The 17,536-nt window shown below is 37.7% G+C and overlaps 1 protein-coding gene across 1 annotated transcript in view; it reads right to left on the bottom strand.

Annotated features, from left to right (window-relative positions):
* ODAD2 (outer dynein arm docking complex subunit 2) overlaps positions 1-17,536 on the bottom strand; it is a 158,058-nt gene that overhangs the window by 47,688 nt on the left and 92,834 nt on the right. The window contains exon 16 of the mRNA XM_052650822.1: positions 12,451-12,565. Within this exon, the coding sequence (XP_052506782.1) occupies positions 12,451-12,565 (115 nt within the window). The remainder of the gene's footprint in view (positions 1-12,450; positions 12,566-17,536) is intronic.

Genomic DNA, 17,536 nt, shown 5'->3' with positions numbered 1-17,536 from the left:
TGGTGCGAGATCCAGGGCACCGGGGTCAGCAAGGTCACGGGTGCGGCTCACCAGGGTCTCACAACAGTTTATATTGATAATCTGTGCTACACTCTGGAGAAGGCAATGGCACCGCACTCCAGTACTCTTGCCTGGAAAATCCCATGGACGGAGGAGCCTTAGTCCATGGGGTTGCTGAGGGTCGGACACGACTGAGCGACTTCACTTTCACTTTTCACTTTCATGCACTGGAGAAGGAAACGGCAACCCACTCCAGTGTTCTTGCCTGGAGAATCCCAAGGATGGGGGAGCCTGGTGGGCTGCCGTCTATGAGGTCGCACAGAGTCGGACACGACTGAAGTGACTTAGCAGCAGCAGCAGCAGCAGTGCTACACTCGAGGCTACAGGCCCCTCCAGAGTTTGTTTTGAAGGTGAGCTTTCTTTTTTTTTTTTTTTTAGGTTCAAAGGTTTTAGACACATGACTTCTTGCCTCACATAGTTTCTATGGAAAGGGAGACAGTATACTTGAGGATGGAAAAAGTAATTCCTCTGCCAAAACTGTCTTTCACTAATGCTGAGCGACTGGGCAAATTCACTACATTTTCCACCTTCTCACATATCTTAAAAACTAGTCTTTGCCAGTTTCGTCACTGGTACAATATTGGCTATAGACAATTCAACTTTTCATCTATAATGAAAAAATCTTTAATGATGATGATGATAATGATGATGATATTAATAATAGTAGAACAATAACAAGAGCCTTTTTTTTTTTTTTGGCAATTTACAGAAGACTTCTGCATACATGATCTCTTCTGGAGTCCACAGCTCTGCCTAAGGAACCATGGCACCTTCATTTTACAGACAGGCAGTCTGAAGGTTCATGCACAGTGAGTGACAAAGCTAAAAAAGCAGATCTCTTGATTTCTCATTTAGGATCTTTTCACTACACATTGTGTGCGTGGACTTGGAAGTACTAATAGTTGAAGTTGTCACATTAAAGTTAGTTTATAAACAGTCAGAAGAAGCCTCCCAATTTAGAGAGTTAATAATTCCAAAAGGGATGAAGCTATTTGCCAATGAAATTTCCTAAGACAAAAACCATAATTAAAAAGAGAATATGAAACACCTTCATGCTGCTATTAGCTTGAATGGTTGAATAAGTAGGGAAAGGGGTCAAGATCAAATTAAGCAAAATTAAATATTTAATATTAAATATTTTTGGTTAAAATTCAACTAATAGGAAAACATTAATGCAGATTATTATTTACAGACTAATGAATAAAACAGAAAACTGGATGTTTGGCACAGAGCAAGTAAACTAATAGGCTTGAAATTCCCTCTTTTGCCTCCAGCAAAAAGAACCGGCAGCTTTCTGATGAGGTGAGATGCATACAATGCAACTTTAAAGCACTTGCAAGGCAAGTGTAACGTGACTTAAGACAAAAACTTTTGACCAGAAAGGCTATAAAAACACTACACTACTCCGGGCCATATAGACACCACACACTGTATAACATTTGAAACAGATTTTAAAATAGCACACTGCATATAAAAAAAATTTTCAAAAATGCTACATTCACATTAGAATAGCACATCAGAGAAACTAAAACTGAATAGGCAAATCTTGCCCTAAAGGTAAATTCAATAAATTTCTTTTCAAATTCTAAATATACCTCTGTATACTCAAGAACAGTTCGTTTGTGGGCTCTATCATAATAAGGTCCTTGTTCCATTGCTAGTAAACAAGTCCTACAGCTTAAAGATACACACACATACATACATACATATATATATATATACACACACATGATTTGGAATTACCTGACACTTTCAAATATAGTCCTTCAAAACTGGAAAGTAGAACCTCAATTATTATTCCTTTCCTTCTCAACTGAAGGAAAAATAAACTGACTTTTGGTAAAAAAAACAAAAAAAAAAAAAACAAAAACAATGCAGTGGCTCAGTCTAGATCTATGTCACAGAAAATGTATTAAACTTTGAAGGTGGCTTTATCCAATTAATTTACACAAGATAAAATTTTTTTAAGTTAATGGTTCTGATTTTTCTCTATTTCCTTAGCCGAATTTAAGATAATTTTTAAAAATATCACAGTCAACTGTGATTTTTTTCCATTTTACTACGCCTTGTGTTGATTCTACTTTAGATGCAATTCTATTAATGAGAAAGTCTAAACTGTGAAGTACCCTTGTGAATCAGCCTGCAATGCGGGAGACCCAGGTACCATCTCTGGGTTGGGAAGATCCCCTGGAGAAGGGAATGGCAACCCACTGCAGTATTCTTGCCTGGAGAATTCCATGGATAGAGGAACCTGGCAAAGAGTTGTACACAACTGAGCAACTAACACTTTCACTTTCGCTATTGTATATTCAGAGGTTTATAGAGGCAATTAAAGGACATTTTTAACCGATGACATATTTTAAAGAAGTTTATAAGTACAAGATGCTAAATAAGACATATTATCATCTAGTAGCTATTATAGGTAAATCAACTGTGCATATATAAGCTTTATAAATATTTTAATTTTAAAATACATATATTTAGAATTTTTCCCACTTGTAATCAGTAACCCACAGATTAAGATGTGTAAAACACTTTCTGGTTAAGATTGAATCAGTGAATTGTATAGGTCAGGCTAAGAATAATACTTGAAACCATAAACTTAAAAAAATTTACCTGTATGAAATACTACACTCTTTAAAAAAAAGTCTCTAATTTATGAAGAGGTTCTTCTCCAACAGTTTACTTGTTGGGTCTGTTACATTATATTTTCCTGTTGAACAAATTGAGTTACGAAGTTTGCCTCATCTGCCATATTCACCTGACCTCTTGACAACCAATTACACTTCAAGCATCTTGACAATTTTTTGCAGGGTAAATTCGTCCACAACCAGCAAGAGGCAGAGTTCATCAAATCCTAAAGAGTGGATTTTTATGCTACAGGAATAAGCAAACTTATTTCTCGTTGGCAAAGAGGTGTTGACTGGAATGGTTCCTGTTTCGATTAATAAAGATGTGTTTGAACCTAGTTATAATGATTTAAAATTCATGGTCCAAAACCACCATTACGTTTGCACCAAACTAACACCTACAATGAATCCTCATGCTCAGGAATGTTCTAACATTTGAAACTGGCTCTCTGGTCTTCCTCCTCTTCTGTGTACCTGTAACTGATTTTCATAGTAAGTGGTTTTCATCGGTCTTCCCTCTCATTTATCAGATTCTCTGAGAACACATCTAGAATTTAGCAGACGTGGTCTGACCGGAGCAGAACTTGGCAGACTTCTCACCTCCAAGAGCTCCACTTGGTGCTTCTGCTGTGGTGGCTACTTCAGCAGGTACAGGGCCAATGAATTCATGTTAAGCTCTGAAATTCAGCCAAAACTCCTACAACTTTTACAAGTGAGTTACTGTATAGCTAACACTCTCCTATCCTGCATTTGTGAGGATTCTAGCTGCTTTTTATTGTATAAATTGGGTTGGACGATTTTCACGCAAAAGAGATAAGCTTTTGATTAAATTTCACATGGTAAAATTTATCTATTTCTGTTTAATACTGTCCTTTGAGAAACCAAGTAAGCTACCTAGGATATTTAGAGGTCAATAATTTATCCAAGCATTCTCATCTTAAAAAAAAATTCCTTAAGAAGGTAAAAGTACAGTTGTTAAGGCAGTAGTTCTTAAACTTTGTGGCACATTAGCATCACCTGGGAGACCTTTTAATGTTCCATCAGCTCAAGTTGGGCCAAGTGAAACAAAGCATGTGGGGGTGGGAGCCAGCACCCATAAGGTCTTTAAGTGACAATTCCAATGTGCATCAAAGTTTGGGAAGCCCTGGTTTAAGACTTTAAGTCACACAGTGAGAACAGCTGGGAGCATAGCTTGGTTTCATTACTATTGGCTGTATTGCTCGGAGCCGCTACCTTCTCTAACTTTCCATTTCCTCATCAGTAATTAAACAACACACTTGTAAATAACCACTGAGTTAAAGAAGAAATAACTATTTCCTAAAGAAGAAAATAGAAAAACAGTAGAGAAAAATCAATGAAACCAAGAGTTGGATACTCAAAAAGATCAACAAAACTGGCAAATCCTTAGCTAGATTAAGGAAGGGGGGGAAAAAAAGACTCCAAATCCAAAATGAAAGAAGGTACAAGACAATTTAGAGAAATAAAAAGGATTGTAACAGAATGCTATCAACAATTGTATGCCAACAAATTGGATAACCTAGAAGAAATGGATACATTTCTAGAAACACATTGTAGGGAAATAACAATCAGCCAAAAGGGTGGTGGTCAGGCTCTCACCTCATGTTCTATCTTTCTCGTCCCATGTTGTTTACAAAGTCTGTAAACAATGACTTTGCATGGTATGATGCAACAGCTGATATCATTTATAGCAGAGCGCACATGCATCATGCCTACATAAGCACCACGTGAAAAGCCTTTGCAACCCACTGCAGAAGCATCAACCATTAGTGAATAAAGCATTTTGGCCTTGCAGCTGCAATACTGTCTGCAGTACCTAGGGCTCCTCGTAGGGACTTTTTCCAGCTTTCCATTTTCTTCCAGCTTCCCTGCTTGTCTACTCTGGGTTTAGCAAACAATGAGACACACATAACCTACACCAACTGAACCATAAAGAAACAGAATATATAAATAGATGTATAACTAATAAGGAAATTGAATCAGTAATCAAAAACCTCAAACAAACAAAAGCTCCAGGACCAGATAGTTTCACTTGCAAATTCTGCAGAACATTTAAATAAGAATTAACAGCAAACATCAAACTCCTCCAAGGAATTGAAGAGGAGGTACCGCTCCCAAAGGCAGTGTATGAGGCTAGCATTACTTTGACACCAAAGTCAGATGAAGACAATATAAAGGAGAACCACACTCCTCAACAAAACACTAGCAAACCAAATTCAGTAGGATTATACCCCATGACAAAGCAGAATTAATACCTAGTAAATATGAGTAATTCAGGGCTTCCCGGGTGGCACTAGTGGTAAAAACCCTTCTGCCAGTGCAGGAGATGTAACAGACGCTGGTTTGATCCCTGTGTCGGGAAGAGCCCCTGGAAGAGGGCATGGCAACCCACTCCAGTGTTCTTGCCTGGAGAATCCCAGGGACAGAGAAGCCTGGCAGGGTACAATCCAAAGAGCTGACACAATTGAAGGGACTTAGCATGCATGCATGGGTGATTCAACATAAGAAAATCAATATACTGCCCTACATTAACAGAATAAAGGTCAAACCTGTAAGAGCATGTCAGTTGCTGCAGAAAAAGTATTTGACAAAACTTAATGTCCTAATGATTTTTTTTTTAAAGTTCAACAAACTAGGAATAGAAGAAAATGATCTCAACATAATACAGGCCAAGTAGGAAAAACCCACAGCTGAGATCATACTCAATGGTGAAAGACTGAAAGTTTCTCTCCATGATCAGGAACAAGTGTGCCTGCTTTCAGGGTATACAGCCAATATTTTATAGTAACTATAAATGGAATCTAACTTTTAAAAATTGTGAATCACTGTGTTGTACACCTGAAGCTTATATCATATTGTAAACAACCATATTTCAATTTATAAAAATTAAAAATACTATGTGCCCAGAGAGATGGAGAGACACAACACTGCATCAGAAACTGGGGTCCTAGTCAATGTCCAAGTCTGTGAACTGTGTTGGCACAGTTTCTGATGGTGGTCAAGTACAGGGTGTGTTCCTGGGAGTTCTTGGCTGAGTGGGAGATAATGATGTAACTTAATGGATGACATTTTTCATTTAACGAAGTAACGGGTAGCTGATAAGCTGTAGTTCAGTAGCTAAAGTCGTGCCCAACTCTTTGTGACTCCATGGGACTGCAGCATGTCAGGCTTCCCTGTCCTTTACCATCTCCCAGAGTTTGCTCAAACTCATATCCATTGAGTCGGTGATGGCATCCAACCATCTCATCCTCTATCGCCCCCTTCTCCTCCTGCCCTCAATCTTTCCCAGCATCAGGGTATTTTCCAATGAATCAGCTCTTCACATCAGGGGACCAAAGTATTGGAACTTTAGCATCAGTCCTTCCAATGAATATTCAGGGTTGGTTTCCTTAGGATTGACTGGTTTGATCTCCTTGCTGTCCAAGGGATTTTCAAGAGTCTTCTTCAGCACCATAGTTTGAAAGTATCAATTCTTCAATGCTCAGCCTTCTGTATGTCATCTGTATATGACTACTGGAAAAACCATAGTTTTGACTATACATACTTTTGCCAGCAAAGTGATGTCTCTGCTTTTTAATATGCCTTCTAGGTTTGTCATAGCTTTTCTTCCAAGGAGCAAGAGTCTTTTAACTTTGTGGCTGTAGTCACTCTGCACAGTAATTTTGGAGCCCAAGAAAATAAAATATGTCACTGTTTCCACTTTTCCCCCATCTATTTGCCATGAAGTGATGGGACAGATAAACTGTACTTTCAAATAAAATGGTTAAATGGGGATGTCCCTGATGGTCCATAGGCTAAGTCTCCATGCTCCCAAAGCAGGGGGCATCCTAAACTAGCAACCTCATTGCAGCCCTCTTCAGAACAGGGGCTGAGAAGCCTGGAAGGGGAAGCAGTCACAGGGTAGGAGGGGAATCCAGGTGAAAGCAACACATCTGCCCCACAGACAGTGGTCCTTTCAGCTGGGATCTGAAGACAAGCTTAATCACCCCCTCACCTGTTGTGGCCCTTTACGTCCCAAGCTGAAAATCAGCCGCACAGAAAAAATATCTGTAAAACAGTTCACTTTAGTTTACAGGATTTTAGAAACCATGGGCTAGAAAAGGAGCATACTTGGAACTGTTTGGGGACTTGAAAATAACAGCCGACCTTAGATAGGTAGGCCACCAAACACGGATTTCGTTTTAAACAGCTTTTCAGTGTTTTAAGAACCTGTGCAGCTTCTTTGGCACATGATGGACAGCTATACATTCTCTGGCCCAAACATGACCAAATTCGAACTCCTTAAGCTGTGTCTGTGGCCGTCGTCTCAGTGTGAAATTACAGCTCTATGCACTTCTTGTCCAGGTTCTCTCTGGCTTCCTCATTGGACACGGCTCATTGGGCAGCTGAAGTTAAACAGAGGGTGATGTCAGATTCCTGCCCGGTTTCATCAGCTATGTTCTGTCACACCTGTAGTCAGGAAACTAAAACTTCCCAAGCTTGTATTCTAATCTCTCAGAAATTAACTTTTTCTCCTTTCTTTTGGGAAACAGCTCCCAAACATCTTCTAATTGGCTTCTGTTTGGGGCAGATCCTGAGGCCACTGGTTTTGAAGTTACTAGAGATTTTTTCCCTGCCCTGAGATAAAAATTCACAACCAAATACTATTTTCTAAACAAGTAGCAAAGTTGGGTTTAAGAAGGTTACGAGGCCAAGTGATCGCATAGATATATTACTGATTTGGTAGACAGGTTGAGCTTTCTTCCTAGTGTGACAGCTGTTTTAATTACAGAGAGTATTTCAAAATAAGATACCTGTTTCCCATCTAATTCACAAGGAAGTGGTGACTGCAAATTAATATGAATTATGTGAATCATTTCTTATAAAAAGGCCAATGAGCCTGGTGGGCTACAGTCCATGGGATCGCACCGAGTCGCACATGACTGAGCGACTAACACTTTCTACTTTTTATGAACAAAAACTTTTAAAAGTCATTAATGAAAATGAACAGAATTAAGAAAATTAAGTACTATCTCACATCATTCACAAAAAGAAAATATTAAAAAAGGCAGTCGTAGTTTAAAAAAGAAACATGCTCTTATCAATGCTGGAAAAATGCTTGAGGTAAGTGGTGTAACATATTTATACATTCTTTATGTGAATTCTGTAATTTTTCATTATCTCATTGTTCACAGAGCACAAATTTTAGTTGATTTTCTGCAGCAGGAAATTTTGGTTCTTAAGAACAAAGAATTTAATACATGGATCTTTGCCAGATTCAGTTTTACATTCTTTACATCACAAGTTCATAATGCTGAACACCTGTTCAACCACTGTTTTTCTCCAAAGTGTGTTTGATCATTCAGCTGGAAAGGGACAGCTTTTCACTTCCATTTACAAATATCTTGCACTTTTTACAAAACAGCTCTTCATCTGCAGCCAGACTTGCAGCTCATGAATTTTACTAAATAACATCACTACAGAGGTCACATCTTACGATCTCTGTCCTTTTTAGTAATCTTAATGGGAAAACAACAACAAACTTTCCTTAAGTCTTAAATAAATCCTTTTAAATAAAACTACTTAGAAAAATATGCAGTGAATTTTTATACTTAGTTCACTTTTAGTTCAGCCTCTGTTCTTTAGATCTTGAGAGACTGAAGAACATTGAGCAGCTTTTAAACTGAAGATGCTCATTTCATATCTTAAATACTCTTCAAAGTTTAAGGCCATAAAACAGACTTACATTTCACACCCTGATTTTTCAATCATATAAGGTACGGACAGATAATTATTAGGCTGGTAAAACATTTATCTTTTACTTAGTACATTTTTTAATCACCAATAACTGATCAAAAACTATAATATATAGGCTTCCTCCAGAATGAAGGAATATTTGAAGCTTCTAGCTGAGACACTGGCCTCCTGGGAAAAACGTCAACATTTTGTACTACAAAAACCCCACATTCCATTTGTTAATACATCTAATTACAACATAATACAATGCAAGTCCAGTGGCAGCTTACGTAGTGACTCTTAATTTGTCACAATTAATTCATTACTGAACTACTCTTGCCTCACTCATTCACTGATAGGGAGCTTTAAATATTTCCCTGCAAGAAAAGAGGCAGTCCATTCACTACATGTAATTTTCACATCTCATTTTCTTAACAGATCTGAAAATGTGTTCTCATGGATATGCTGTTAACAGTGTAAAGAATGGGTAACATCTGTCTTCAACAGCTGACATCTCACCACGTCGACTCCACATGGACACGTACGTAGTGTGCTCAGCTTTTACGATGCCTGACAGATGTTCAGGGACCCTGAAGTAGAAATGACCTGTCTGAAGACATGACTTCTACTTTCTTCCCACTGTGGCTGCCCTTGGCTATAACTGACAATAGCCGCATTGCTGTCAGTGCCACTAATCTAGACAAAGAAGTTATTTATTTCAAAATGATGCCAACTCCTATGATTCATAAGTTAATAATTTCTAAAGTGACTTGCAAAAGTATCTTACGTGAAAAATGTGGAAATGCTTTCTTACCAAATAAAAGGAAATTTTTCCTAGAAAGCTGAGTCATAAACTTACCTGAAACAAGGATGCATAAGGAAGAGGGGGAAGGAAGAATGGGCCAAAATATTTGGCAGGACCTCATCTGATTCTGTTACTTCACTGTGAGCAGGATGCCCGGCATGTTCAAAGTGTTTCCTGCCTCTGTTCTCCCACAGAACTTACTCTTATTTGAAAACAATTTAAATTCACCTCCAAACAATAGAATATACAAAATACTACTTGAAGATTCTAAATTGAACGTAACTAAGTGGATTAACCTAGAGAAGGGAATGGCTACCCACTCCAGTATTCTTGCCTGGAGAATTCCATGGACAGAGAAGCCTGGCTGGCTATAATCCATGTGGTCTTTGTTGGGAGTGGAGGGCAGTGGAAGGCAAGAGAGGTTCAGGAGGAATGGAGCTCTCTATGGAGGCTTGGCAGAGAAGGCAATGGCACCCCACTCCAGTACTCTTGCCTGGAAAATCCCATGGATGGAGGAGCCTGGTAGGCTGCAGTCCATGGGGTCGCAAAGAGTTGGACACGACTGAGTGACTTCCCTTTCACTTTTCACTTTCATGCATTGGAGAAGGAAATGGCAACCCACTCCAGTGTTCTTGGAGGGAGAATCCCAGGGACAGGGGAGCCTGGTGGACTGCCATATATGAGGTCGCACAGAGTCGGACACGACTGAAGTGACTTAGCATGGAGGCTTGGGTCTAGACTGGTCCTTCGGGCCAAGGGTTTAAACACAGACAAGATGGGTTGTTTTTAAAGTTTGAATGTGGTTAAGTTTAGGTTGTTAGCAAAGAAGACCGGTTGGGTATTCAAGACAGAAATCCTGGGCAAGAATAATGAATACGAAAACATTAGAAAATCTTTTAAAGCCAATTACAGATAAGTAGGCAGATTTTGAGTTGAAATCCATAGGAATAAAGGATGTAATTAACATATAATAACAACATTAATAGAAATGTTATCCATAAAAATGGTACATCACCAACGATAATATTAAATTCCTATTTTCAATGATGATTGAGAGTTAACCAGTATCTCTAACAAGCTTCTCCAGGAAAAGGCAAGACCTTTGGTATGTTTTTACCTATTACCTTCCACTACCTAACATGCTTTCCTAATCATCTGATAGTTTAGATTCAGATTGTTACTGTGACAATACCATGTTTTATTTTAATGGCTTTTATTTTATGCCATTACTTTTAAAGAAATTCTTTCTTAATAATTTGATAAAAATTGAAAGCCCTATTACAATACAAATTCTTATTTAGCAAAAATTCTAATGATTTATTTGTTTATTATTATTTCTATAACTCATGTTATTTTCTTTCTTATAATCTTCTGTTTTGCTGGAAAACATTCTAAAGTAAATTTTTTTTCAGAAAAGACTCATGGAGGATAACTTTCCTGAATCCCAACATTTCTAAAAGAACAATGTCTTTATTCCATCCTTACCCTATACTCACTCAGGTGCTAGTTTTGCAGGACATGGAATTCCAGGATAAAAAATGCCTTCCTTTAAAGACAGAAATATTTTTGTTCCATTTTCCTTAGAATTCACTGTGAATGATGTAAAGTTTAATAATGGTGTGATTCTTGTTCTTATATAACTTTTTCCTTTCCTTTAATTTCTGGAAATGCCAAATTTAAATTTGTGTCTAGGTATAGATAAATTCATTTTCCCTACTTGGCACTAAATGGATCTTTCAATCTGGAGACTAGAGTCTTTCTTCAACTCTTCAGCTTATAGAAACCACCTCTTCCTTTTATAAATGACTGTTTATTCCTTTTGCTTTCCTTTTGTGTGCTTCCCATTCTTATTTTCTTTTTTACATTTACTTTACATTTTTAGTTGTTTACTAGACTTTATCATCCAGATTAATTGCTCAGTCATATCCCAGTACCATACATAATGTAGTATTTGTCTCTTTTATTAAAGTTATTGTTTCCCAAATATATTTTTAATTTCCAAAAGCCCCTTCTTAATCTATGAATACTTTTTATTTAGCCATTTTGGGCTTAGCAGTATCCCTTGGGTCATTCTAAGGATGTTAATTTTAAAAATTTAATTTTGTCTTCTGTTCCTCTGAAGTTAGTTCTGCTTATCAGTCTTGACTTGTCTCCAAAACCAATTAGCTTTTCTTAAAGATAATTAAGATCATTAAAGATATGAAAGATTGTTTAAGGAGGATTAAGATCTTTCTTAAAGAATATCCTTAAAGAAATCCTTCAAAGATGTGTAGCAACCTTTCTTCAATAGGCTTCTTTCTTACTCCCTAAATAATATCATTTATATTTTATATTTTAAAAAAATTTTGGACCTTATATAGTAGGATTATATTGTATCTCTGCTTCTGAAACTTGCTTTTATTTTGGTCAGTATGTTCATGAGATATACTGATATCGATGCAGACATTGCTGAAGTACATTCATTTTTTTACTGCTGCACTGGATGACATAGTATGACTGTGCTGTCATCTGGTTATTCATTTTCCTATAGGCTGACATTTGAGGGGTTTTAATTTTTTCCTCTTTCGTTGTTATAAAAAAAACAGTCCATTAACCAGTTTGTAATAGTCTTTTCTAAATATTAGTATATATCACAATTCACTTTTTACAATTACATCTAGTCACAAATATTAGGAAGATAGAGGCATGTTAAATTTATTACAGGAATTAAATGCTTTCTGTAAAAATACTCGACAGAGAGAAATCTCTAGACTTTACATCTAGTCTTTCTTAACAGATAAGAAAAGTGCAATTCATGACATTATGTGACTTTTTCAAGGTAACGAAGAACTTAGTGATTTTTCATGGTAGTAAATCAGGCAGTAAGTAAGATAGAGGTTATCTTGGGCTTCTGGAAGTAGCAGTAATGTAATTTTCTTTTCACCCAAGAGGTAAGAACAGTATATTTTCCTTCCCCTTGATGTACCTGTGGTATTTGTTTCAATTCCACCAGCCAGGTAGAACACAGTAAGCTCTGCCATTTTAGCCCAGTTTCATTTGACCTCCAAAAACTGACCAGGAAAAAGGTATTCCTCAAAAATTATTTTGGCACAAAAGTTCAGCATTCTTTTTCCCAGGTAAAAATCTGACCATAAAGAAGTGAAAAGCAGTTGGTGACCTGTGGTAACATCATTCACCATGGTATTAGATTCTATGATGGACTGACTTATGGTCTCTTCTTACCTTTGCATTCTGGATGCAGGGACAGAGGGCCCAAGCTGCACTGGCCTTCACGTCCGGGTGAGGATTTTTTAGCAGGGACCACAACAAACGAACTCCATCTAAGCGATCAATTATCCTATTGTGAAACAAAAAACAAAAACAAAAACAAACCCAGAGGTATATACTGTAATTAGTACATGAAAATAAAATTTAAATGGCCTATCCACACAGTTCTAATTATTTTTTTCTCCTTTTGACATTTTGCTTAGCTTTTTTTTCTTTTCCCAAAACTTTAACAACAGCAGGGACTTAACATGCTGTTGATTTGTCAGTTCTCTGATTTCAGTTTTACACGCGTGATGCAGAAAGCAAGCTCTATAATAATTATGATTCACATAAACTAAAAATCAAGCCATGTAATTTTTTAATTAGCTGTATACAGACTGTTGCCTGAATGCAAAAATACTGATTTCTTTCATATAGTAACATCTAAATACTTTCCAAGACAAATATTTACGCCTCAAAACTGTGCAGTAACCTTTTTTATTTGGTCTATGTTTAATTGACTTACCGTACAGCATGACATATTTTAAACTCCTCCAGTCCTAATCTAGCACTAGGAATTAAAATCATTACGCCACACTGCCTCCTTTGTTGGGCAGCAATAACATGTAACTTGTTTTCCATGTGCTTGCTTCCCAGAGAGACTAACATTGCAGACTGTGTTATAATTACTTAAACACACTGTAATCAAAATATCTTCTTGACTAGCTGAAAAATGAATTATCATCAGAGTCATCTCCACACCATCTGTCTTCTGTTTATGCATCAATCAGTCCAGGGAGCATAACCTCACATTAAGGTCCGTTGAGTACTCACAGTTGAAAAGAAGGCCAAACAAAACTTAATATCCTTTACAAACATGGCTTTGTTCAGAAAGATATACTAAACTATGAGCAGATGGAAAAAGATAAAGAAATCAAAATTCCTTTGATTTTAAACCTCGAGTTAAATACATGTAGTACTTAGCCACAGATAGAATAAATATTCCTAGCTTAGTGCCATTCAATATTTTTTCTTAAAAACTGACTAAAAATACTACATTTCTTGATTATCTGAGATGAGTTTGCCAGAAAAAAAAAGTATTATTCAAAAGGTTCCAAGTTGGATATAAGTTTTCCATAACCTTAAAAAAATTGGAAGTGCAAATAGCTTATAGTAAGATATAAACTATCTCTTTAAAAGATGATCTTTAATGAGAAAAAGTACATTGAGAAAGTGTTTTAACCCCATGTTTAACTAAATAGTTTTCTAAAACTAAAGCTCTCTTTCACTATCTTGCTAAGGGAAATTAAAGATTTTATTTCTCAATTTACAGAAAGTATAAAGAAAGATGGTGAATACACTGTACTTCACAATGAAGGATTTACTTTACCAACTTAAAAAAGCTTACTGTTTTACACATGCCACTGAAAACATAATTAATGGAGATCCCTGGGTCTCTATGTATTTTTTTTCACGTGTGATTTCCCAGAGAACAATAGTGAATGATAATCTGTTCTACTCTCTCACCAATGTAGTCAGTACTAATATTTGCATTAGGAATATTTAGCCATACAATGCAGGACATAGCTTGTCATTAGAGAGGAAGTCACTGGGATGGCACACATTTTCAGTTATAAAGAGGGATAATTCAACTTTGGATCCCTACCCCAGGCAAAATTTCACAATTAACAATAAAAATTCACTGTTCATTCTAAAACCAGATATACTGTCCTTGACTGTCACCCCAAACCCTAGACAATTCCTCAGCTGCTTAGTTACAATGGATGAGGACTATGACCTCATTACAGATGACTTAAAAGATAGCATGGTACAGAGTAATTACCTGAGATGAGGAAAACATTAAAAAAAAATTGCAAACAGAGGAACTAACAAAGTCAAGGGCAGCAAACTTCAGAGTTTAACCTTGTTCCTCCATTTCCCTCATCCTCTGCATCGAGTCATACTGTGGATTCGCTTCACAGCAAGTCAAGCGTCTCCCCTACTTCTCTCTCTCCCTGCCAGCACCCTAACTGTAGTCTCTGTTACCTCATATGAATTGCTACAGCAGTAACTTGGTTTTGCGTCTTCAGTTTCTCTCGATTCCAATCCATCCTATAGATCCCTACAGGATGGATTCCAATCCATCCTATAGAAATTAATCCTGCTGAAAGAGTATTTTAGAGTTTCTGCAGTATCTCCTTGCAAGCAAGGCCCCAGGGATATTCATTCTATCCATCGCACCAGCCAACACATTCAGTTAACGCTTGGTGAACAGTTCACAACTGAGAGATCACTCCCAGGGGACAGTCTCGGACGGCTTCCCACTGCCTGCGTGGTATTCACACCCCAGTCTTGAACTCAGTATTTAACATTTCCAACGAGCTGGTTTATTCCTCCCAATTCCCTGTATTCAGGTGTTTGCTCATAAAACTCTGTGGCCACCTACTAAACATTAAGTGCTGAGCATACAGAAGTAACAGATACACTCAATTCTGGTTGCTCAGGGTAGTTAAATTGTATAAAGTCACAGCAAGCAGTGGATTTGTAAATACCAAATCATTGCTCTCTGGGGAATATGAAGTTTTGTTCCTAACAGCCTCTGGTGAGAATACGTTCATTAACTGATCAACATATAATCTTGTTTTATGTGTGTTTCTGTTTAAAGACACTTTCCTTAATAATACATTTTTGATTCATTAACACTGAACCCACGAGCAATACAGCACACATATTTTTCTCTGTAAGGCACATGAAAGTCTTCTTGTACTTTGGCATTAGGCTTAGGGGCCATTTCAAACAGGACGATCACCAGCTCAAAGCACAAAAATGCAAAACATGTGGCACTAAATACTATGAAGATGACACATTTACAAAAGGAGAGCGGAAACAAAAAGGCAGAGTATGGCCGTGTTCAGCTCCAGCTGGAAACACATGCATGGAATAACTGCAAAAGTGCTATAAGGATTAATTAGGGGGATCACAAATACACTTCAGCAAGATATGAATACAAGAATAGTGAAGTGAAGTCGCTCAGTCATGTCTGACTCTTTGCAACCCCACAGACTGCAGCCTCCCAGGCTCCTCCATCCATGGGATTTTCCAGGCAAGAGTACTGGAGTGTGTTGCTATTGCCTTCTCCAAGAATACAAGAATAAAGGCTCTGCAAATAAAACGGATTTTCACTGTCCTTCAGGAAACTGCAATCTAGTGAAGGTGATAAAGAGACCATTGCAATCTATTCTGGTAAATGCTATAGGACAGTGGTTCCCAACCTTTTGGCACCAGGGACTGGTTTCGTGGAAGACAATTTTTCCATGGACCAGGGGTTGAAGGGATGGTTTCAGGGTAATTCAAGCACATTACATTTATTGTGCACTTTATTTCTATTATTATTATATCAGCTCCAACTCAGATCACCAGGCATTAGATCCCAGAGACTGGGGACCCCTGCTAAGAGATGTGGGCATCAGGCTCCATGTGAACACAGAGGGGAGACACTGGTTAACTCACAAGTCACAGAGATTCTCCCAGCTCTAGACCTTTGCCCACACCACCTCCATCTTTTGCTGTGACAATGCATATTTTAAGATCTACAATAAAACCCCTCCTCAAATCCTCTGGCTTCTCCCTCCTCTGAGAGCCTTTTGAGTTTTGCTGCCCTTGTTTCTGGCTCTCATCATATACTGCTTTGCAGTGTGGTCGTGTGTGTATGCATCTTATCTCCCCAAGGGCCGTGTAATCTCCTTGACAGCAGGAATCTGCTACTGCCCACCATGCTTTGCACATGTTCCTGAGCCAGAGAATATTGGTTAAATGGCCCTGAAACAGAAGTCTTTGCCTACTCCTTTTATTGCTGAATCAAAAATCTCTCTCAACACAAATACACTCATTTTTAACCTCATACTTGAAAAGCATATATTCAAATTCAAAATCTAACCAGTAAATTTTTATTTGGAGTTCCTTCTAGGTTGAAAGTGCATTTTCATAGATATTCTTTACAACTTTATTGCTTTTTGAATATACAATGATGGGCTTATAGGTGGCATTAATTACACCACTGTCCATTTTCAATGGACACAGGTAGTGTCTCCTTTTGTACAGTTCTTTAATTTTACTAGTATCTTGCTCTGATTTCATTTCCAGCACTATGTTAACTCTTCTTGTTTTTATTATCAGTAGAATTTTACATTCATACTTTGATATTATAAAAACAAAACTGAATTACATGTTTCTAAAATCTTCAGCTTTATCACAGAAATCAAACTGTGGGCTGACAAAATAACAGTTCTTGAAAGATGAATACATGTTCATTGACGCTTTATAAAAAGAAAAAAACACAAGAAAACACACAACGGCTTGTTATGAGTCTCAGTTTCTTTTGTTGTGTTAACTCTTGTCAGGATTGTTAAGAAGTCTGGCTGGCTTGCCTGCCCACCAAGGCCACATATATGAACAAATGTAGACGGTCTGCACCCACATGGCCAGTATGGCTGAAGTTGCAGAATTGCTGTCTGGCAATGCCAGTACATCTATTTTGAAACCGTAATTTGACATCATGTCTAAAACTGTCATAATATTTGCAAATTATGCTGATAAATACCATTGTCAATGGCTCAACCTAAATGCAGTTAGCCTGAAAGAACATGATGTTCTTAAGCCACATTATAAACTGCAACTGAAATCTATACATTTTAAAACCACATTGGCATTTCTGTAAAAATGGAAACATAAATGCTGCTGCTGCTGCTAAGTCACTTCAGTCGTGTCCAACTCTGTGTGACCCCACAGACGGTAGCCCACCAGGCTCCCCCGTCCCTGGGATTCTCCAGGCAAGAACATTGGAGTGGGTTGCCATTTCCTTCTCCAATGCATGAAAGTGAAAAGTGAAAGTGAAGTCGCTCAGTCGTGTCCGACTCTTCGCGACCCCATGGACTGCAACCTACCAGGCTCCTCTGCCCATGGGATTTCCCAGGCAAAAGTACTGGAGTGGGGTGCCATTGCCTTCTCCAAACATAAATGCAGGTCAGAATTAATGATTGTGAAAAAAACTATGATTAGAAAA

The sequence above is a fragment of the Budorcas taxicolor genome, chromosome 13 (genome assembly GCF_023091745.1).
Source record: "Budorcas taxicolor isolate Tak-1 chromosome 13, Takin1.1, whole genome shotgun sequence".
NCBI classification, from domain to species: domain Eukaryota; kingdom Metazoa; phylum Chordata; class Mammalia; order Artiodactyla; family Bovidae; genus Budorcas; species Budorcas taxicolor.
This window is presented reverse-complemented; position numbering and strand designations above follow the sequence as displayed.